The 24,795-nt window shown below is 38.4% G+C and overlaps 1 protein-coding gene across 2 annotated transcripts in view; it reads left to right on the forward strand.

Annotated features, from left to right (window-relative positions):
- Window positions 1-24,795, forward strand: part of atp2a3 (ATPase sarcoplasmic/endoplasmic reticulum Ca2+ transporting 3) — a 67,925-nt gene that overhangs the window by 25,926 nt on the left and 17,204 nt on the right. For both annotated transcript variants that reach the window (XM_048187801.1, XM_048187800.1), the window contains exons 4-10: window positions 1,730-1,834; window positions 3,623-3,761; window positions 9,377-9,457; window positions 9,540-9,625; window positions 10,380-10,844; window positions 23,457-23,545; window positions 23,694-23,796. In XM_048187801.1, coding sequence (XP_048043758.1) covers window positions 1,730-1,834; window positions 3,623-3,761; window positions 9,377-9,457; window positions 9,540-9,625; window positions 10,380-10,844; window positions 23,457-23,545; window positions 23,694-23,796 — 1,068 coding nt within the window. The remainder of the gene's footprint in view (window positions 1-1,729; window positions 1,835-3,622; window positions 3,762-9,376; window positions 9,458-9,539; window positions 9,626-10,379; window positions 10,845-23,456; window positions 23,546-23,693; window positions 23,797-24,795) is intronic.

Here is a 24,795-nt window from a genome sequence, read left to right on the forward strand (position 1 = left end):
TCAAACTTTCTTTTTTGGGTGAACACTCCCTTTAAAGAATGTTTCAGCTGTTTTTGCTCATACTGTGAAAGTCAGTGGGGTTTTTTGACACCGACTTTTACTGAATGGGGGGAAAAAAACAGATATTTTTCAAAACATCATCTTTTGTGTACCACAAAAGAAATTTTGCTGACTTGTAAAAATGTTCAAACTAATAATAGTTTGTATGCCATTTTTGTAAGCTGAAACAATCTAGTCAGTCCATTTGTATTCTGTGTAAAAACTGAGGGAATGCAAAGAGTATCTACAGTCCACAGATATTTATGAGTGAATAGACTTCAGTTAGACAAACCGCCCAGAGCCATGACTTGACAGGATTTAGCTGAGCTTTGTGATCTAAACTCTAAGCCGCTCATCTGTGTGGTTTTGCTCAATATTTCAGTAATTGTCATCTTTCCACCCATTTTGTTTTATGGCCTTTTTGCTCTTCATCGCTTTCTCATTCTGCCTCTTTGACTATTTTTGGTCTCTGCATTCTCTCTGCCCTCATTCGCCTGCCCATCTTATTTCACGGTTACTCAGTGACTTAAAGAAGCCTCTGTGTGGGATCCATTAGTTTGTAATGAAAGGTTAAAGACAGACTATTTATGACTGATCTGTATCTAAGTTGTTCAGAATTAGGTGGAAGGAGAGAGTGTGCCGTATGAATGGATAATATGAAATTGGAGGACAACATGCAAACTCCTCATTTTTTTTCTTTAAGACATCCACATTTTGGCTCCCTCTAACTATCCTTTTAAAGAATTTGTTGGCTTGTAGTGCCATTTAACAAATATTTCAGGTCATCTCACGCCAGGCTTTTCTGGAGTTTCAATCTCTGATGTGAAGTTGAACAGATCAACACTGTCAGAAAGTAATGAACTTCAAGGCCGTCTCTGCGATTTGCAAAAATCAAGCCGTCACATTCCATTCCAATGGGATTTACGCTTTATATTTACCTTATCATGCATATTGCTGCTTTTAGCTTCTAAGGTAACTCAGGATTTTTCTGAAAATGCCTCCCACCCCGAACTCCCACATATCTGCCCGGGGCATGTACCTGATGGCATGATTTCCCTGGAATATTTGTAATGGGTGTGGAATGATCCAGTATTTTGTTTCATAAGAGACAGAGCCTGATGTTTATTGTACTATTTATTTAAAAGCAGTGCTGTCAGGTTAAGGGCTCAACAAAAATTATTTCTTAGTAGATGTATTAAAACTAATATTTACTTTCCCAGCCAACACTTTTTTTTTAAAGTCTTTTTTGCCCACCAATGCTGCATTTATTTGACCAGAAATAGTTAAAAACAGTAATATTGTGACTTTTAATGTGTACAATTTAAAATAACTGTTTTCTATTTGAATATATTTTAAAATGTAATTTATTCCTTTGATGACAAAGTGGAATTTTCTGCATTTTTCCAGTCTTCAGAAATAGAAATAGAAAATATTTGTAACATTATAAATGTCTTTACTGACACTTTTGCTCAATTCAGTGCATCCTTGCTGAATAAAAGTATTAATTTCTTACTTAAGAAAGTGAATGGAACAGTAAACTGAACTGTAGTGTGTGTGTGTGTGTGTACTGTGCATAAATATTTCTTCCCCCAGAATATTATTAAATACTTGAATTCTCACTTCAGTAACCTGAACAGAACTGAACTTTGAATATAAGGTAGGAGTAATTTATGTTGTGTTTGTTCATTAGGTGTTGGCACTGTTTGAGGATGGGGAGGAGTCGACCACAGCTTTTGTTGAGCCTATTGTCATCCTGCTCATTCTGGTGGCCAACGCAGTCATTGGAGTCTGGCAGGTGGGTGTGTGTGGGCTGAGAAACTGAAGGACCTCAAAGAAATTCAACTAATGATCAAATCTATCTTCTCAATGAGTAATGTCAGAACAACGAGTCTGCTTGATGTCTCAATGTATAGCATTAGATATACTACAACTGCTATTAAGGTCTTCTGTTCCTAAACATGACAGATGATTATCAGGTGTTCACATTAGTTTATTAGTGTGTACATAAGGATGTGACATGTAATTTACATTTATACCACAACAGCAGGACACAGCAGTGGACTGCATTGTTAGCCTTCCCACACCTTTTGAAAAAAAAAAGAAAAAAAAGAAAAAGAAATGGCATATCCAAAATAAAATATATACAGTTTATGAAGCCTTTGCACTACAAGCGTAAGCGTGACAGCAGACAGTTTGTTGTCATCAAGTCAGAATTATCGTAATCAAGAACAAAACTTAGAAAGGGCTTAAATGTGTTGTGAAGTTATTAGAACTTTATTTGTAGGTCGTTATGGGGAAAAAATGAAATTGGCCTTGTTGCTGTCTAGAAATGCAGTGCAGCTAAAGCCACAACCCCGATAATGTTTTATTTCAAATATAGAGATGATGACTCTAAAATTTTGAGTATATGTGACCTGTGTTGGCAAAATGAGTAGCAATGAGCAAATTTTCAAAAATGAGTTAGTTATTTTCACAATCTCTATTACAAAACCTTCAAAATGATGTATGATTTTTTGGGAATCGGAGAACAAATGACTGAAGTCGATAGAGTCAGCAAAGTCAATTTTGAGAGAAATCGAGTTATAATCACCTAGCAACCATACCTTAAAATCTCTGTTAACAACACGTAATTTTGCGCACACACCTCATCAAAACCAAATATCTATAGGAAAAATGTATATTCAACCATTTTTAAATATTTTACTTCAATATTTTGAAGTACTGTAATTCTGTTTGTGTGTATATCAGGATCGCGTGCTGTTGAGGCATTTTTGTGCGCACGCTTTGGATCTGTCAGTTAGCTTGAGTAAGATCGATTTGTCACATTTCATTGGTTCAAACTCTTGTACTGAGGGGAAGCAAAATTGGTGAAGCAAGCAGAGAAAAACATCATTTTTCATTGACAAAGGAAAGGTACTCCTCTCAGAAAACATACAAATAAAGATACTTTTAGATGTTTAATTACTATTTGAAAAATTGGTATCGCTAGATGGGGGATTAATTAACTCATTTTTGTGAAAACCTCAAATTCGATCGTTTTTTTTTTTTTCGTTTTTTTTTTCCTCCTTGTTTTGCCTGTAGCTCGAAATTAGCCTGTGCGAATTCCAACTCATTTTGCCAGCATGGTTCACATATTATTTTGTAGTATTCTGTATTGTGATTAAAGGCTGTGTTGATTAGCATTGCATTATAAATATACATTATTCTTATGAAATAAAATACCAATCTGTCGAAACTTTGTCTGATACTGAGTTTTGCATTAAAACTGGCATCCGAGTGTTTTATTTTTTTAATTCATATATCTTTTTTTTTTTGCAAATATTCTTTTAAAATAATAATTTTAAAATGTAATGAATTATAATATTGTATATATTTTTATTACCATTTTTGCCTTGTTCTCAGTACATTATCACATTGGACAGCAGGTGTGATGAATAACTGTTTATTTCTTTTAAACCTGGCAAAGAAAACAAGAGCAAGCTACTGTTGTTTTAGCCTAATCAGACCAATAAAATATGGGCTGTTAACAATGTGCTTCATTTGTATCCTGCTGATATTTTTGTGGTTTGTTGTATGGTCTCAGGAGCGAAATGCAGAGAATGCCATCGAGGCTCTGAAGGAGTATGAGCCAGAGATGGGCAAAGTGTACCGCATTAACCGCACGGCCGTACAGAGGATCAAAGCTCGAGACATCGTGCCTGGAGATATTGTGGAGATTTCTGGTAAGTTTGGGCTTGTTTCTACTCTTTCCCATTCTCTCTCATGATTTTTCCTACTCTCCTTTCTCTCTCTCCCTTTCTCTTCATTTGATAAAACGCCATCTGTTCTCAGTCTCTTCCTGTGTAATGAGAAGGACTCAAATCTGCAGAGATGATGTTTGTGGAACAATACGCATACTCCACCGCAGCCCCCAGCTTGAGTCCTGTGGACATTTGAAGGTTTATTCTAACCATTTACCCATGTGGTCTGACATAATACGCAGTGGAGGTGGCCCTCTGCTTTTTTTTTTCTTCTTCTTCTTCCAGTCATCACCACCTCTCGTTGTACCCAAAACACACAAACACAGGCTGTCGTTTTCCTCAGTCTTCCCATTGGCTTGTATGGCTGCCCATAGTGTATGTTTGTGTGCGTTTCACCGCAACTCTTTGCCCTGAACGAGAGCCCATCAGGGTTTCTCTGTGTGTGTGTGTGTTTGGGCTCCTTGCCATAAACTTGAAAGCAGAGCAGGAATATCCCAGACTGTATTACGTAAGTGGCTTTCCTGTGAGTATGAGGGTGCCAAGCAGAGACATGCAGGAAAAATCTGTGTATGTGTGTGTGTACTTATTCTGTTAATAGTACAAAGCTGTAAAGTGACTATAGTACTCTCTCTTTCTTTCTCTCCTACCTCTTGTTGAATATTTAGCCTTCCTTTTTTCCATACTGTCAGTCCCATCGTTCTCCACCTTCACGTGTCTGCAGGTTTGCCAGTGACTCCCTCACACATACATATGTGCCCACTCTAAATTGGGGATCCTGCCAGTGTATGTGTTGACACATATAAATAGACCTTTTGTCATTTCTGTTATTTTCTGCTTTAACATATCTGTGCATCACACACACACACACATATATAAATTTCTTAGTCTTGGCTTCAAAATAATAAAACAGTTTGCTTCTTTAAAACCCTGATTACTAATGATCCCCAGTCTGCATCAGCCAAGTGTGGAGTAGAAGTGACGAGGGGAGAGGAGACGACAGCGAGGAGGGGGTGATCACTTGCTTTTCGCTATTACAGTGAAAACTCGGACTAATAATCCCCGTGTTACACCACAAGATTCAAGAGCAGCCGCATTCATTCAGAAACATGGATGCGGCCACGTCACTTTGTTTGCTTGTGAATGGGAGTAAAAGTGAGAGAGTCAAAGATGAGACTGGTGCAGGGGGGAGTGAGAGGGAATGAGTGTACCGAAAGATACAGAATGTGTGAGGGAGGCAGAGAGTGCGAGAGAGCATGAAAGACAGATGAGCGTAAGGGAGCGATAAACACAGCGAGATGCAGAGAGACGAGCGGAACTGAAGAGATGGGAATGAGATGTGGGTTTCATTACCTGTCTTAGCACGGCGGTAACAAGCGTCTCTTTGTTCAGTTGCAGTGTTTGGTCTTATGCCTTGACAAGCCCGCATTCCAGCGGCCAGATTCTCCTCTCTGCACACATACACACGCTCACGCTGTCAGGCTTCACCTCTTGACACCTATTGGGCATGTCACCATGGTAACCAGCCCCAGAGTCCCTCCCATGTCAAGGTCAAACTGACAGACAAGTAAAGTAACTACTAGACATCCCTGTCAGTCCAGATGTTTCCAGCATCAAGTTTCTGTCCTTCCTGAAAGCCAAGATTGTGCCACAAATCAACAAAATCACACCCAATCCGATCATATTTGATGTTTAATATACAGGATTTAATGTACATGATTTTGGACCAATGAGATAAAATGACAAACGACAGGGTTTGATCCTGTAAAGGACAGCAAATCAGATTTTCATGTAAGAAACAACTATTATTATTATTATTCTGTTGGAAAAAAATAAATAACAGCCTTATATTTCCTTCACAAGGAATCTTGGGATCACAGCATCAAAAATGTCCCTGCTCTAGAACATTTTGAACATAGTCTTTTCATTTTTGCTGCTATATAGGTAAACACCATGGCCGGATTGATGGATATTTTTGAATTGCGATTTTTGGCATTTCCCTTTTCCTGAAGCCTTGAGCACTTCCCAACCTGCAAGCTGAACAAAAATGAAACAAGGTGAATTGGTCCAAGGGGAGAAGAGAAGAGGTGTTTCCACTCCAGAGGTCTGTGAGGGTGGAAATGGCTGGCACTCTATGTATCTTCTGCACTTTGTTATAATGGGCAATGGGGGAAAGGGAGATGGCTCTGAGGTTCAGGATCCATCCACAGGTTTATAGCCATGAGAATCCACTAACGAGGTGTAGACAGGTTCACACACATTCTGAGCTGCTTGTGCTGAGTTCATTGGTAGCTTTTAACAAGTCCTGTTCAGTAAGTGGGAAGCGCTGGCAGGACAGAGGTGTTGTCAGCTGCATCTGCTGATATATTTCTCAATTTCTGTCTAACCCGACTGCACCGATGACATAATCTTGTTGCTAAGCACTATCAAACATGTGTAAACAAACATGCAACAACCCCTACCTAAAAACCCTTTCACTTTCTCTAGAGGTTGAATGAAAATTCCACATTGGAAAAAGGCACTTGTAAGAACTATAAATTGGTAACTACAGCAAAAAAAAAAAAAAGATTCTAAACAAATGGCAACCAAAAATATGACCCACAACACCCTTTCCCCTCTTCTCTCTGCAAAGCCCTTCCTGTACCCAGCATTCGTGAGTGGCAATTCCATCGGAACTATTGGCACATAGCCGCGGACCACCACCAAGAGAATTGGAGGTCGGAAAACAGTATTCAGGCGTGTTTTTTTTTTTTTTTTTTTTGCATGCTTGAGTACTATATATATTTATAGATTATTTACACTTTTAATTTCCAGTCAGCCCAGCATTGTGCCAGCGTTATGGTCACAGTAATCACAACATCCGAAGTGGAACTTTCCCTCAGCTGTTTCGGAGATACAAAAATAACATTCTCACTCTATTAGAAAATCAGAGGAACCAGAATAGGGCTTTACAGAAAGGCTGGAGATTTGGAGAGAACTCAGTTGTTCTTTCACTCTCTTTGGGATGAGTAACAGTGAAGCATCCACTATGTTTTAAAATTAATTCTCTTTAGCTCGATCATCTTTTAGTCATACCCACAGGCTTTTGAACCGCTTTAATCAGCATTCACAAACATCTTAAACTCACCAGCCTCTGTTATTACACCGTTCCACATTTACAAGTAAGTATGCGTCACCCGTTCTAATCAGGTTTATGCCCGATGTCCGTGGCGGCCTGTTTCCTGCTATCAGATGCTTGCCATCTACTGTCATAATGTCTGTGTATATTTAGCTCACTTTGCATTGTTCTGGCTTGGTATGGCGAAAAGCCATCCGCATTAGCATTTAGATGGGTTCAGTACCCATTTGCAGTATGACCGAGTGGGTGGGAGACACCATTGAGGGTGGAGAGAGGGAGCGATAAAATCCAAGAATGAGAAAAGAAAGGTCCGTCGTTCTGGGAGCATAAACATTTTCCCGCCCACCGTGCCCTCTCTATCCCCACTCCCACACAGAGCAGCCCCTGATGGGGGTGTTGTCTCCCTCCTCAAAGACCCCCAGGCTGATGTGAGCCATTCCTATGACGTGGGAGGGAGAGACTGTACGGCTGAGAAATTGTGTCCAGAGGGTTGGAGCAGAAAACAAAATGGGAAAAAAAGAGAAATAGGGTGAAGGGATGTTTTACTGTATATTATAGTATTATGCAAGATCACATGACTCTAACAAAATGATTTGTCGTGCAGCGAAACAAAAACCCTGCCTGTTGATATCCCTAATCTTTTTTTTTTTTTACCTTAAAAGGTTAAATGTCAGAGGTTAAACCTTTGACATTTAACCTCTTTTAGAGTTTCTACACTGTCCAGGCCACTCATCCACTATCTGTCTCACAGTGTGTAAAAGACTAATGGGAAGTGTGGCTGCTCTCTTGCATGCCTTGCTGCCCCTAGGCACCTCTAGCTCAGCCTAAGGGTTTAAATGGAGTATAATTATCACACTAAGGGTCTCTAATTGCTTTAAAATGCTTGTTAAGTGCCCCTGCAGCCTGTCCTGGTCCAGGAGCTATATGACATGAGGATGAGAATTTGCAAGTTCACTGACACCCAGCTGCAGGGTTATAGGTAGACATGGAAACTGCACACTATTTTATACAGTACAGTTTCTATGGAATGGTTTTGAACATGGAAAAATGTGAGTTATTGATAGAGAGAATTATTAAAAATCATATTTATTTGAATATTATTTTCAATTATTTATTTAAAAGAATATACACTACTGTTCAAAAGTTTAGGGTCAGTAAAACTTTTTATTTTATTTTTTAAAGATATGAATACTTTTATTTAGCAAAGACACGGTAAATACTTATAATGTTACAATTTCTATTTTAAATAAATGCTCTTTTGAACTCTGTTCAAAAGAGAAAGTTCTGGAATACATTCTGGGATACATTTTTTTTTCCTATTCTTTCTAAAATAAAAAGTATCCCAGTTTCCACAAAAAATATTAAGCAGAACAACTTTTTTCAACATTGATGATATGAAATGTGTCTTGAGCACCAATTCAGCATATTAGAATGATTTCAGAAGGATCATGTGAGAAGGAAGACAGGAGTAATGGCTGCTGTTGTTATTATTATTATTATTATTATTATTATTATTGAATTGTAACAATATTTTATAAAATCTTCTTTTAAAAAAATAAAAAAATAAATATTTCGCAATTAAAAATCCTTACAGACACCAAACTTTTAAACTTGTACTTGAGTGTTGGGATATGTAGAATGCTGGACATCTGTGGAATTATATGGTTTTAGATTCCATGTAGATGTAATTGTGCATGTGTCATGCCATAGCTCACATAATGGCTAGGCATTTGTTTTACGCAGTTTTCAGAAAAAGAACCTCATTTGTGGTGTTTGCACATTTTCAGTATGCTGAACTTGCAGTGTCATTCTTAGTTTGAGCTGTGAATGCACAAGCAGATCCCTGCAGCTTGTGTGATGAGTATATATGAAACTTTGTCTTGATGTCTCGGGTAGGAAAGCGCAAAGGTTCATTAAGTCAAGCTACGACAAAATATATATTGCTCAAAGCCTAAATGGCTAAAAGGACTCACAAAAACCCACTGGAAAACGACACATGTTGACTGATTCTGTTTCATCCAACTGGCTGGGTTTTTCCCACCTTTTTTTTTTCTTTTGTATTAGCAGCAATACTTTTTTTTTTTTTATTAGAAGCATGAACCGAATATTGATCTCTCTATGTGCTCTCATCAACTGGGTATCGAACGGTGTTCCAGTGTGTCTGCAGTTAGTCTTCGAGGTGGTGTCTCTCTCTCTTGCTCTCTCTTTTTTTCTGTTTGTTTCAGTCACTTTTTTGTTTTGCTTCAGGCTTTGTGTCCTAGTAGTTCAGCTTCGATCTGTTGTAATTAAGTGTTTACTTGGAAAACAAGAGGTCAAGAACAGCCTTGAATAATGGTCTTATTTCCTGCTTATGATTGCAGTTATGACCCCACAGGCATATGTCCTACACACTGTTTTCGACCTGTCTTGCATTCATCAGTAATGTAGAAGTGTCTTTGCCTGCCTTTTGATGAAATAACTCTTAACCCATTTTGTTTTGTAGTTGGGGATAAAGTGCCAGCAGATATCAGGATCACATCAATCAAATCCACAACTCTAAGAGTGGACCAGTCCATTCTCACAGGTAATGTGGACATCTGAGATGAACAGCGTTGCGTTTCACTGCCCAGTATTGCTTTATTTAAAACTTCCTGTGTGTTCTTTAGGCGAATCTGTGTCTGTTATCAAACACACTGATCCTGTGCCAGATCCTCGAGCTGTCAATCAAGACAAAAAGAACATGCTGTTTTCTGTAAGCACTTCACTTCCTGTTTTGGGATGGGAACTTTGGGGAACAGTATATTTGCATATAACAATATGCTACTTAAACTTTTCTGCTAACCCACCTCATAGCATTTTTACAGAACTATTGCTTTTTCTTTTTTTTGTGTCTTTTGTGAGTCTGTTTTGCTTTTTTTTCTTTGTCTCTCTAGGCTGCAGGATGTCATTAGACTGTAGGATATAATAAGACTTAAGCATTCTGTTTGTGCACTCAGTCTAAACATACTGTTCCTGTCTGCATTCATTTGCGGTCATTCAGATGCTCTAAGTAGGCATGCATTTGTCCGCTCTCAATCCACTTAGACTGCGTTAACATTGTCTGGGGATAGGGAACACCTCAGGTGACGTTATTGGCCTAGTGAGTGATAGAATCGTATCGATAGTAGAACGTTTTCTTCTTTAGTCACTTAAAATAAACTGTACATGGAGCATGTGCTTTTATAGTCCAGCTTTATGCATTTTCCAACACATCGCGGTAATGAAAGATGTAATTTCCTATTAGGGGAAAATGTCTCTAATGACATTGTAGCTAACTCCACACAAGTCAATGATTTTTCCAAGCTACGTTTCATAAAATTATATGAGACTGAGGAACTTCTGATGCTGCTGTTGTTGTTTCCAAGTCTGCAAAAGTGTAAATTTAGATTTGAAAGGTCTTTTGGGTGGCTTTGTTTCATTTAGGTGTATATGTGCTCATACATGCATTTTCTCATGCTTTCCAAAAGGGCACAAACATCGCTGCGGGTCGGGCCATCGGCGTTGTCATCTCCACCGGTGTTTCCACTGAAATCGGAAAGATCCGTAACCAGATGGCGGCAACTGAGCAGGAGAAAACCCCGCTGCAGCAGAAGCTGGATGAGTTCGGCCAACAGCTCTCGAAGGTCATCTCCCTCGTCTGCATCGCCGTCTGGGTCATTAACATCGGCCATTTCGCCGACCCGGTCCACGGCGGCTCGTGGATCCGAGGTGCCATCTACTACTTTAAGATTGCCGTGGCCTTGGCAGTGGCTGCTATCCCGGAGGGTCTTCCAGCTGTCATCACCACCTGCCTGGCGCTGGGCACCCGTCGCATGGCCAAGAAAAACGCCATTGTTCGTTCGCTGCCCTCGGTGGAGACGCTGGGATGCACCTCCGTTATCTGCTCAGACAAGACAGGGACCCTGACGACCAACCAGATGTCTGTCTGCAGGGTGAGTGATGTGGCTGTTCGAGTCAGACGCAGAGATGCTGTCTCATTCAGCATCAGAAGTGATGTCTGCGGGCAGATCTTGATTTTATGTCTGGGTTGATGACAGCTTCGTTTTTCATTTTCAGTCTTATGCTGACATATGGTCCTATGTGAGATGTTTTTTCTTTTAATATATAACTTAAACAGCACAGATTTTGAGCCTTTTTTATTTTTTATTTGGACATTCACAAGAGGTGATTTATTGTGTGCTATAACCAGAGCTGGAACGTATTTTAAACTGTCATAAAGCAAAGCATAGGAGGTCGCCCTAAAATTGCATTTTCAAATTCATAATAGATTAACCTGAGGAATACCCCTTTAAAAAAAAACAAAAGAGACCCTTTAGGCCAGAGTGCATCATATGAATTTCTTTTTACTATGTCTCGGAATTCTTTTCCACTGATTCCAGACCTGTGTATGCGCCCTTTACTGTGGTTTTTGGAGCACTGGCAGGTGGGTATCACAGACCTGGATACTACAGTGGTGTTTACCATAAGAGCAGGTCTTTGATGCTGTGCCAGGGCCTCTCATACAGAGTTGAGTGATGCAACAGCAGCAGCTCTCTCTGGCTGCCATATGGAAGACCAGAGAAACACACCAGGCACAACATGAGAGGTGAGAAAGGGAATTGGAAGTACTAGACTGGCTAAATAGCAATCCAGAGCCAGTTCAAAGACTCAGCTGCACTTTGAAATTAAATAATGTTTAGAGAGTAGAGACTCCAAAGTTTTAGACATGTATGTTTTATATTATTTTATTTTGTGTAGGCAACAGCATAGCTTATTCTTCATATAGGCTACACTGAGGACTGTTTATTACTTTTAAGTCACCATGAAACAATTTTTAATGGAATATTGTAGTCTTTAATCTAAAAGATTTATCAGAGAACCTTTTTTTTCTTTTTTTTTTTTTTTTTTAATTCATGTAATCTTTAATCAAAAACATTTACATCACCTCGCAACAATATCCTCTCATGACGTGTTCATCTGCATGAGGGCTGGGCAGCAATCTCCAGCAATTGGTCACTTTGGATATACATCTGATTTTTGAGAGTATTTGAGAGTATGATGATAGCTTTAAATGTAATCTGGATTATAACATTGCTCTGTTTGTCTCAGCCACTGGTGTGAGTTTAGGGCAGGGCTACAAGTTTGTTCATTGGCAGTCAGGCAGAGTGTTTGGGAAACCAGTGTGAAAACAGTAGTTATTTTTGCAGTTGTATTTGGTGCTGCTAATAGTGCGGAAAGCAAACACTTCACCTTAAAGCTTCTTGATCCAAGTCTTGATCTGGTTTACCCAATCACACCCACAAGCTCTACCACTGAACTGTGTACTTGTTTTCCATGGAATTAATTCCCACTGGCATATCTTCGTGCTTTCTAAGAAGAGAAAATCAAGTGTTCATGTTTGTGTTTGCATGAATTTGTCACCCTTATTCAGGTGTGTGTGTGTGCGTGTGTGTGTGTGTGTGTGTGTGTGTGTGTGTGAGAGTGTGACACAAAGTAACCTGACTCAGAGCACAACCAAGAACGGCATGTATTTTGAGTACTTGTTTTAAGGTGATGTGTCTTCATTCAGTGACATCATGCTGGCCTAGAGGCTGTTCATGTTATTACTGAGGATTTCTACTGTCCTAAAGACAGTAACATGCTATATCAATTAGTCACCACCATTCTGAGTTTTGAAGTGCTGGGCATATATTTATTCATAGGTGTTCTTGACGAGTAATATAGTGCTGTGGTCCCTTGTTGTTGCTTCCTGAAAGTCAGGACATGTTGGAGTTCTCCATGTTGAAGTCACTCTGAGACACTATGTATGTATGTTTGTGTTTGTATGCAATGGGAAATCTTAAACTTGTACAGACAGGTTGTCACGACATGATTGCAACATTTTTTACATTATGTTCTTCTACAGCTGCAGACATCGATCCATCAAGACCACAGGCTTTCTGTCAAACTCCTATATATATATATATATATATATATATATATATATATATATATATATATATATATATATATATATATATATATATATATATATATATATATATATATATATATATATACAGTGGGTACGGAAAGTATTCAGACCCCCTTAAATTTTTCACTTATTGTTATATTACGGCCATTTGCTAAAATCATTTAAGTTCATTTTTTTCCTCATTAATGTACACACAGCACCCCATATTGACAGAAAAACACAGAATTGTTGACATTTTTGCAGATTTATTAAAAAAGAAAAACTGAAATATCACATGGTCCTAAGTATTCAGACCCTTTGCTGTGACACTCATATATTTAACTCAGGTGCTGTCTCAGATGCATTTCTTCTGATCATCCTTGAGATGGTTCTACACCTTCATTTGAGTCCAGCTGTGTTTGATTTTACTGATTGGACTTGATTAGGAAAGCCACACACCTGTCTATATAAGACCTTACAGCTCACAGTGCATGTCAGAGCAAATGAGAATCATGAGGTCAAAGGAACTGCCTGAAGACAAAAAAAATTCTGCTGCACTTAAGGTTCCTAAGAGCACCTCCATAATCCTTAAATGGAAGACGTTTGGGACGACCAGAACCCTTCCTAGAGCTGGCCGTCCGGCCAAACTGAGCTATCGGGGGTGAAGAGCCTTGGTGAGAGAGGTAAAGAAGAACCCAAAGATCACTGTGGCTGAGCTCCAGAGATGCAGTCGGGAGATGGGAGAAAGTTGTAGAAAGTCAACATCACTGCAGCCCTCCACCAATCGGGGCTCTATGGCAGAGTGGCCCGACGGAAGCCTCTCCTTAGTGCAAGACACATGAAAGCCTGCATGGAGTTTGCCAAGATGGTGAGAAATAAGATTCTCTGGTCTGATGAGACCAAGATAGAACTTTTTGGCCTTAATTCTAAGCGGTATGTGTGGAGAAAACCAGGCACTGCTCATCACCTGTCCAATACAGTCCCAACAGTGAAGCATGGTGGTGGCAGCATCATGCTGTGGGGGTGTTTTTCAGCTGCAGGGACAGGACGACTGGTTACAATCGAGGGAAAGATGAATGCGGCCAAGTACAGGGATATCCTGGACGAAAACCTTCTCCAGAGTGCTCAGGACCTCAGACTGGGCCGAAGGTTTACCTTCCAACAAGACAATGACCCTAAGCACACAGCTAAAATAACGAAGGAGTGGCTTCACAACAACTCCGTGACTGTTCTTGAATGGCCCAGCCAGAGCCCTGACTTAAACCCAATTGAGCATCTCTGGAGAGACCTAAAAATGTCTGTCCACCAATGTTTACCATCCAACCTGACAGAACTGGAGAGGATCTGCAAGGAGGAATGACAGAGGATCCCCAAATCCAGTCTTTTCCCAAAAGACTCATGGCTGTATTAGATCAAAAGGGTGCTTCTACTAAATACTGAGCAAAGGGTCTGAATACTTAGGACCATGTGATATTTCAGTTTTTCTTTTTTAATAAATCTGCAAAAATGTCAACAATTCTGTGTTTTTCTGTCAATATGGGGTGCTGTGTGTACATTAATGAGGAAAAAAATGAACTTAAATGATTTTAGCAAATGGCTGCAATATAACAAACAGTGAAAAATTTAAGGGGGTCTGAATACTTTCTGTACCCACTCTCTGTGTGTGTGTGTGTGTGTGTGTGTGTGTGTGTATATATATGTATAATATATTATAGCTTTTTTTTAGTACCATTTTGTTCCTGTGTATTACATGCCCATGTTATTTCAAAAGAAGAGAGCAGGAAAGGTTTGGAGAATGATTTCTTTGTTTTCTTTCCACCATCTGTACCTCTCCCACCCTTTTAATTCATTTATCAGCCTCCTTGCATCTCCCGCTTCTACTTTTGTGACCTTTATGATTTCAATTGGAAAATCATGATTGCAATATTGAAGTCATATCACATTTTTCCCCTTTGTGGTACTGCACACATTCATATAAAAAAGGCCCCAAACATTTCCATTGTGAGCTAATCCGTTGTTTTCAGTGTTTACAAAGGAAGCCTATGTTATATGTCATATTCCTTGTTGCAAAGCCCCACAGCACGTGTGAACGTCCGTGCCCAAGGTCTCTCCTGTGTTTAACAGCAGGGTGTTCCCTCTGTTCAGAAGCTGCTTAATTCCCTGCAAGTGCCGGGAACCTTCCGGAAAGAGTCCCACTGCGCTGTGGTAAATATTTACTCACTCCGCGCCCTGATCCCAGACCTGCAACGATCAGAGCTCAAACATTAAGGGCGAGCACTGTAGTCAAACACCACGACATTTACTTTACCAGCTCTGCACTTCAACGGTGATGAGTGTTTCCTGGACACAGATTAAATCCAGTATCAATCTAATACATCCTGTTCAAGGGATCCTCAATTAAAACACTTTTTAAATTAAGGAGGTACATCTGTATCTTTGAAACTAAAACTCCTTTCAGGCTTACAGTTACATAATACTTTCAATTCCAGCAGACCAAATTTTTTTTTGTGGAAACCGTGATATATTTTTTTAAGGATACAAAATTTTCAAAAGAACAGCCTTCATTTAAATGTAATTTTTGTAACAATTAAAAGTCAAATCAACTGAACATTTCCTTGCTGAATAAATGTAATAATTAAAAATCTTTCTGACTCCAAACATTTGAGTGTGTGTGTGTGTGTGTGTGTGTGTGTGTTTTTGTCAGTAAGATTTTTTTTTTTTGAAAGAAATTAAAGTGGTTATGAATTGAGAAATCAAAATTTCCTTGATCTTTTGACATATAAGAGGTCATTTTATTATATATAAAAAAATCCTGTAAGTTTCAGAACTCAACTTCTTCATTAGTCCAAAAAAAGCTCCTAAAATGACTTGTTTCGAATTTTGTCTCAGTCTGACATCATAGTGCTACGAAAGACCACGTCTGCAGAAAAAGATCAACACCTACTTCTACATCTTTGCCTCTTAAGCTCCACCCGATGATTCACACGTCATGTAGTAGTAAATATAAGAGCAATGCAAACACAGGATTACTTCAGCAACAAAACGATTTAGATTCCTCTGAGGATTACAAGACATTTCGAAGTGCCAAGTTGTGAAAAAACACATTCTTTGCATTGCCTTTCTTATGATCCTAACATCAAAAAAAGCATGGATGAACTTTATTTTTTAACAAAGTTCCATTTTACTTATAAAGCATATGTAATACACATAAATGTTTCACAGTTGGCAAATGTTTCAACTATTTAACGAGATGAATGCCTATCTGTTGTATTTTTGTTAAATTTTGTAATATAATGTGATAAAATACAACATTACCCCACAAAAATACATAAGGAATAATTATAAATAAAGATGATTAATTACCACACTGTCATAGACTGGAGTATCCTTTGTATTTAAAGTGTAGGTTCGTTGTCTTCTGATTTGGGATCAGACTCTGGTTCAAATATGTATGGCTGAATTTCACCAGTTGCTATTTTTGAACTTTGGAAGATTTCAAAACAATTCCACACGTGTAATTGCGAGACGTTGAAAATTATTTTAATATGCAAAACTCTTACCCAATCATAGCAGTGGGCATTTACTTCCAAGTCTTGAATGCAGCACGCCCATCAAAACATTGTTTCAAAGAGAGGATCAAAAACAGGATAGAAAATAGCCTATTACTTCTAAGTGAGGCATTGTTAACATAAGTGGACCTCAAAAAACATTATAAATTGTTTTTAAAAAATGCAGTTCATTACCCCTTTAATACTTTAATTCAGCAAGGAAGCGTTCAATAAACGCATAATAACCCCCATTCACTTTTTTGATTATGCTGTAAATATATGTAGCTAAATATTTATGGATTTGTATTGAAAATTTTAATTTATTTTTTCATTTATTTTGTATGTGGATTTATTTCTCAACAGCCTCAAGCCTCTCTTGTCAGCAGGATTACAGTGTGGTGGCCAGGTTGATTGCGACTTACTGTAGGTCACACGCTACATCTAAATCTTGTCTTTGCCTGCTTTTATCGTCAAGGCTGGACTTTGTGTCTGATAGCCCTTTTCCTTCTTATCCTCTTCCCGTCTTCCACATCGCACCCAGCAAGGGATTCCCGCCTACCATCTTTCATTTCCCTCATATTTCTGTGCTCTGTAATTTTTATGCCACTCACGCACTTCCATGCGTCTGCTCCTGCTGCAGCGTGATCCAAGAATGAAGCAGTCACAGACACGTGTTTAGGAAGCCTAATGCGGACTATTCACTGTAACATACTGTATGTTGAACACTTTTTGTTGTACTTGGTGCCTTTTGTGTTAATCCTTATTTTTAACAGAGTAGTCCTTATTTTATTCCCCTCTTCCATTAATATTAATGTTAGACATTACCAAATTTCATGCACATTTTTAATGCATAGTATTGTCACATAGGAAAAAGATATATATATATATATATATATATATATATATATATATATATATATAGATTATAAAGGTAGTTCTAGAACAAAGTTTGCAAACAAATTGTGGGGAATTTCAATTGAGAAGTAGAGTTAAATGCATGTCTGTGTGTTTGTTGCTCATTTTTCACCAACTCCCATTCTTCACGGTGGGGAACAGGCAACAATGTCAGCCTCAGCCTGAAGCTGTGACAAAATTTGTCACCTAAAGAGTCCCTAAAGAACAGGAAGAAAAGACATTTCACATGCAAGACACAATTTTAAGATTGGGCTTGTGGAAATGCATCCCAATTGGATTCAACATTCTGTTAAACCTCCTGTGCCTCGTAATGTTAAGTACTAAAAGCGTCATGGTTAAAAGCTTATCCTGGGCTTGGAATTAGTACTGTCGCTATGTCGCAGTGTTGGCCAGGATGACCTAAGCCAATCAGCTCACTGTGTGCCTTTTGGAGGCCAGACATCATACAAGTGTCACCGTCACTAATGCGGAAGTCACTTTAGCTAAATCAGGAGGATATAAGGAGGATATATATCCTTTTCCACTCCTGTGAAACACATACTGTGCGCACATACCCACACGCACAAACACACCCTTATCAGAGGCTCATCATTGCATATCACTGCATGCTACCCTGTTCCCTGGTATCTGTTGCTATGACAACGTATAGCAACACAGTTCCATGTCTGCCAAGTTACGGGATGGTTGTTGGTGTTTTTGGTGCAGATCTGATTTATAAATGACTGTAAACAAACAATGCAGGCTAGCAACAACCCTCATCGTGATGTTTTTACTTTAAAGTACTTATTGGTACCTTTCAGTACATTGTGGGTGTGATATTTGGATTACTGCTCACTGTGGGTAATCTACAGAATTATGAATTCATTTAAATATGGTAAAATGTGTTAACAATTATTGTTGCATAGTGTTTTTTTCCCTCAATATAATGTCGATATACACAATTGTTCAAAAGTTTGGGGTCAGGTAGATTTTTCTTTTTTTTTTTTTCTTTTTTCTTTTTTTTTGAAAAGTTTAAATTCATCCAGCAAGGATGCACTAAATTGATCGAAAGTGACAGTAAAAACATTTATAATGTTACATAAGATTTATTTTTCAGATGAGAATGCTTTTGAATTCTTTTGAACATTCTATTCTAGTGTAGAGCAGGTAAAGTGAATGTTTCCACAAAAATATTAAGCAGCACAACTGTTTTTGACATTGATAATAATAAGAAATGTTACTTGAGCAGCAAATCAGCATATTGGAATGATTTCTGAAGGATCATGTGATGCTGAAGATGGAGTAATGACTGATAAAAATTCCATCAGAGGAGTAAATTACATTGTACAATATATTAAAATAGAAAAAAAATAAATGTTACATTGTATTAAAGGTCCCGTTCTTCGTGATCCCATGTTTCAAACTTTAGTTAGTGTGTAATGTTGTTGTTATAGTATAAATAAAATCTGTAAAATTTTAAAGCTCAAAGTTCAATGCCAAGCGAGATATTTTATTTAACAGAAGTTGCCTACATCGAACGGCCAGTTTGGACTACATCCCTCTACTTCCTTCTTTAATGACGTCACTAAAACAGTTTTTTGACTAACCTCCGCCCACAGGAATACACAAAAAAGGGGGCGTGGTCTTGTTGCGCTCCCACAGAGAAGAGCAAGAGTTGCGTTTGTAGAGTGTGTTTGTCGCCATGTCGTCGAAACGCTGTTATTTTCATCCCGCAGTCCAATCACCTTTGTTTGGCCTTCCCAGGGACACTGTACTTAGAGCTCAATGGTTACAATTTATGTTTAACTCGGTTCCCGAAAATTATAATTGTGGTATCCTTACTGCAATAGTTAATGTTGGACTGCAGTGCACATAATGGCCACAAGAGGGGACTATGTTTATGTATATGGCTGCTTTCCGTATGAGGTACTCTTCTGAGTGAGTGCTAACGTTGTACATCTTCTATCGCTGCTTGTGGAGATTAAAGAGTTCAGTCTCTCGGGAATTATTGTCTTTTGTGTTCATTTGGCACGACACCACAATAATCCACATGTAAAACTATGTGCAGCACACGTTATGGTAAGAGGCGTGACCTTTCCGGGCAAGGTGCGCTCTCTCTATGGCTCTGGGTTCGCTAAGCTGCTGTCGAATCACAACACAGGAACCGCTGGCACAATCAGAACTCGTTACGTATTTCTGAAGGAGGGACTTCTTAGAACAAGGAAGTCATCAGCCCGTTTTTATGACAGTGGAAACAGCGGTATACAGATAAGTAAATTATGTGAAAAATACTGGTTTTTTTTACACGCGAAACATGAACACATGTTATATTGCACACTATAAACACAATCAAAGCTTCAAAAAAACACGAAAAACGGGACCTTTAATAATTCATAATTTACTATTTTTGCTGGATTTCTGGATGGATAAATGTATCATTGGTGAGCAAATCCTACCGACCCATCGAAGGGAAATAAAATAAAAAGTATATTGCTGAAATCAAATAAATACTTTTTTGCACAATATATACATTTTATTAACTCAGTTCTTAAAAATTTTTGGAAAATCTTCTTCTATTGAAATATTGTATGTTAAACCATGGTGATGGTTCAACACTCAAAGAATGATAAAACTAAGTAACAAGGTCAATATACTTGGAGAGTAGATGGTTTATTTGTAGAACATGATGAATTATGGTCATTTGAATTCTGAAGTTTCTGTGAAGTTATTAGGGTGACGTCCAGGCCTATAAATACCTAAAGATGACGTTACAACCAAACATAGATTTTTCACTAAATGAACATGTCAGAGTCAAGCATTCCGAGGTCAGAGAGTACATTGTGATAGTGAACAGGCAACTGGGTCTAACTTTGTTCCTTTTCCTCCTCTTGCCCAGTTGACAATGTCTGTTAGCATGGTGTTTGACTGTGGAAATGGAGCAGCACAGATTCCTGTGAGTTAAGGACCAGAGAAACGGACCACAAAAATAGTCTTTTTTAGAAAAGAGAACCTCCTGCATTTGAAACTTGTGGTTAGAATCAGCTGGCCCACTGTTCCAACAATTTAAAAAAAAAAACGCAATCACATTCTATGATGTTCCCAAAAATATGCATCTAATAATTATTTGCTCTTTTATATTTGCTTCATAAAGTAAAAAGTACTCTGTACTTGGGCACAAATGCAAAGAAATGGCACTGTGTGTACCAGTAGTTATGATAATTTGGTCATTACTTTATAAAGGCATATTTTTTTTGAATGAGAAGACTGTTCTTTCCTGCAGAGCAAGCTAACTCAATAATCCATTTATTTTAAGGGCTTAGGGGCATGATCTAGCTCTCTGATTGCTGCTGCCTGCCTCTCGCTTTGTGTTTTCCACAATTAAGTTTTGTGTATGTGTGTCCGTTTCAAACAGGAAGCAGGAGTACTGTGGAGCTCAGAAAGTTTTACAGCTTAACTGCTTCATTAATTCTTTAATCAGACACATTTAATTGAGTCTTGCAGTGAGTGAAGTCATGCCAAGAGAGGATGTTTTTTCCTTCTGCGTGTTTGTACATTTGTGTATGTTTGAGACGACCTTTCATATGACCTTGCTTTTAAGGAACTGCCCATACATGGCTGCTTGGCAAGTGTTGTTTTAGCCAAATCTAAGTTTAGATGCTTCATTTTGGAGCTGAGTGCAGATGTTGATATGAACCTGCTTCTGGTAGTTCTGTGTGTATGTTTTACTGTCCATGCAGCTCGAGCTCGACCGCAGTGGCTTTTAATCATGATAAAACACATTTCAGCAAGTCCACCTACTGCATAATCAACATTTACGACACCTCGTAAGATCAGGATTCATTTTTACTCATTCCCGGCACCCACCTTCATTTCAGACCTGTCATCCGAACAGAAAGGTGGGGTCTGCGATCAATGACGTTCGCCAAATTGGCTTTATGAGTTCCATTCCACCATCCACCTGTTTCATCTGCCCCTACGCCCACATAATGGGGGAAGGGGATAGTGAGAAAATAAGATCTCTCTTCTCTCCACTGAAACTTGCCCAGGGCTGCTACTGCTCCTGCTGGCTCGTTTCAGTGTGATGAATGCCATAGCAAAGACTGCATGTCAAAAAAAAAAAAAAAAAGAAAAAAGAAAAGAATAGTCTTTATGGGTTTGGCCGATTTGTCTGAGGTTGTCAGGCTGAACTCATCTTCACCTCTCATGTCATCTAGCTTTTTTGAACACATTTATGGTGTTTATTCCAAAAATCAGAATCACTTTGTTTGGTTATAATTTGGCCTTGGTTGTGTACACAAGACAACACAATACAGTATAACACCTGGAGTTAATTATAATAGAACTGGACAAATTTCAGCCGAAACATTGGCAAAGTGATTGTTTGCTCTTTTTCACCTCGTCTGTTTTCATTTGGTCCAGTGAAAGCAGACAGTTCAGTAGGAGGCAATAGTTTATTGTACTCCGTGTTGTCTGTTGGCAGTTGTGTGGAGTGTGTTGGTTCAGACAGGGAAGAGCTCATGCCAGGCCACTAAACACAGGAACCTACCCACCACCAGTGGATTATGACATCATTGCTCTGCCTCTGATTGGACAGGGGATGAGGGAAACCCCAGAGCTGATTGGGTGGAGCCACAACTGTCTGTTGGTGGTTGTTTTTTTCCTCTTCTCTTCTCTTCTGTTTTTTTTTTTTTTTTTTTTTATGCAATTGGGGTTTGTAACTATTTTCAGATGCCTTAGAGAACTCATTTTCTTATTCTTCTTTAAGCCGTGTTTTCTTAGGCACAGTTGTGGAGTTTGTTTTTCCAACTTATTTATTACAAGAACCACTTTTAAATGGTAAACTTATGAGCATTTAGAACTTTATGTGCCAGGATTTCCTCATGGAAAACCTGGGAATATCAGGGAATTTTAAAATTGTCATTTCCTGGCCTGTGGATGTCTTGGAAATGAATAAAACATTAAACTCATGAAAGTTTCTATAGTGAACATAATTTGTTTCTAGTTACAAGGCTCAAGAAAAGTGTTTTTTTTCTTCTTTTTTTTCTGCCAGCACATTTGACCAGTAGTTTTTATATTTAATCATTTTTATTTAAAGGATTAGTTCACTTCTGAATGAAAATTTCCTGATAATTTACTCACCCCCATGTCATCCAAGATGTTCATGTCTTTCTTTCTTCAGTCGAAAAGAAATTAAGGTTTTTGAGGAAAACATTTCAGGATTCTTCTCCATATAGTGGACTTCAGTGGGCTTCACTGGGTGGAAAGTTCAAATTGCAATTTCAGTGCAGCTTCAAAGGGCTCTACGCGATTCCAGACAAGGAATAAGAGTCTTATCTAGTAAAACGATCTGTCATTTTCTAAAAAAAAAAAAAAAAAAAAAAAAAAAAAATGTATATACTTTTTAACCACAAATGCTCATCTTGCACTAGCTCTGCTATCCGCACGCATGACATAATCATGTTACAAAGGTCATGGGTGACATAAGTGGAAGTACCGATCCAGTGTCTACAAATCGAACGTGCAAAGATTAAGCCAAACACCCTTTACAAAAAAGGTAAAACAATGATATTGGATGATATTAAAGTTGGAGGAGAAAATTAGATAAAGATTTTCGCCCTACCGTGGTACTTCCGCCTACGTCACATGTGACCTTTCAACGTAATGCATGGCTGAGCAGTGCAACACAAGCATTTGTGGTTAAAAATACATTATTTATTTATTTATTTTAAATGACCGATCGTTTTGGTTTTAATAATAATACAAATTATTATTATTATTATTATTATTATTATTATTATTATTATTATTAAACATTCCTTTCAAAAGTTTAGAGTTCTTTTATTCAGCAAGGAAGCATTAAATTGATCAAAAAGTGACAGTAAAGACTTACATTTGTCTTACTGTGTATATTTAGAAAATGTTAAATTTACTTTTTAAAACTATTAATGTATAATTAAGTTTTAATATATATAATATTTTTGACAGTGCAATCTCAAAAACAAAAATCCTAATCCAGTGATCATGAACAACTGGAAAGAAGTCATAGAAATGAATTGTCAAAAAAAAGAGAAGTAGTGTAACCCTGATGTACAGGGTTAACCCTGTATGTTTCATTAATCTGCATGTTTCTCATGCTGTCTCTCTCCCTGTCTCACTTCTGTTTCTCTTAGATGTTTGTGGTTAATAAGGCTGATGACACCAGCTGCTCCCTGCATGAGTTCACAATCACTGGCTCAACCTATGCTCCGGAGGGACAAGTGTAAGAGCGCACACAAACACACTCAGAGCCCTTGATCCTTTCCAAAACATCATGTCATTTTTACCTCCTCCAAATAATCTAATGCTCATTCTGGATACTTAGTTTGTATTTACCTCTCTTCATCTTACAATAACTGTCTCTCCCTTAGGCTGAAGGCTGACAAGCCGGTGCAGTGCGGAGATTATGATGGTCTTGTGGAACTGGCTACTATCTGCTCCCTGTGCAACGACTCTTCTCTGGACTATAATGAGGTCAGCGGTGTGTGCGAGGATCTTCTCGTGCATCTAAGCCTCGGATGCCATATTTACCCTTCTGAGTTTAACAAAAAGTCTTGTTCAGTGTTTTTGAGCCTGTCCTGCTCATTGCTGAAGTGTTAACCATTCACCCTGTGTTCCTCAGGGACAGGCAGCTTTTTAATTTGCTTGTTTTGTGCATTTGGCTTGTATTTCTCATCTCTGTGCCATTGCCATGGTATCATGGTTACTGTGTTGCGTAATATATCATTTTCCATAGTTGTCAGGTTGGGTAAAGGACAGGGCAAGTTAGGACAAGCCAAAGATTTTAAAAACATGCTTTGTTGTTGAAGGCACCCAAACTAATGTTATAGAGTTAAAGGACGCCACTTGAGTAAAAATACATTAAGGACCAGATTTACAAAACAGGGCAAATGAGCTTGAGAGTGCAGTTCCAAAAAAGCACAGATGGGAGTGGAAAGGTCTGCATGTGATCTACTGACGACGTGCAAATTAAAGAACTCGGATGCAGCCGGATCATTTTCATAATGGCCAATGCTATCTACCAAGAGCAGCCTAAATTAGCATCTGGTTTAAGACATGCTTTTTTGGGCTGGTAAATAATGGTGCAAATACCAGTAAATTGATTATGCAATAAGGTCAGCCACAAAAATAACTGTTGTCCTCACCTTTTCAGTGCAGTAGTTTTTAACACCAAAAGTGGTTTGCGCTGGTGCAAGCTGTTAGCAAATTTAAATCGGCAGGATCAAGAAAATACTAAAACAGTCTTATAACTGTATTCTCGCCATGTTTTTAATAGGATAAATAATAACTAGATGAGTAAATATCATGTTTCACTACCACAGCACCTTGCTTCCTGGAATAATGCAAATAGTTTAGGATAGAGCTCACCACCATCCATAAAGTGAACTGCGAATCTAATAAACTATTATAGATAGTTAACATAGGAACTATGTGTTTGAATGACGAGTAACAATTTTAGGCTGTTTATAGTCT

Source organism: Megalobrama amblycephala, linkage group LG4 (genome assembly GCF_018812025.1).
Source record: "Megalobrama amblycephala isolate DHTTF-2021 linkage group LG4, ASM1881202v1, whole genome shotgun sequence".
Classification (NCBI taxonomy): domain Eukaryota; kingdom Metazoa; phylum Chordata; class Actinopteri; order Cypriniformes; family Xenocyprididae; genus Megalobrama; species Megalobrama amblycephala.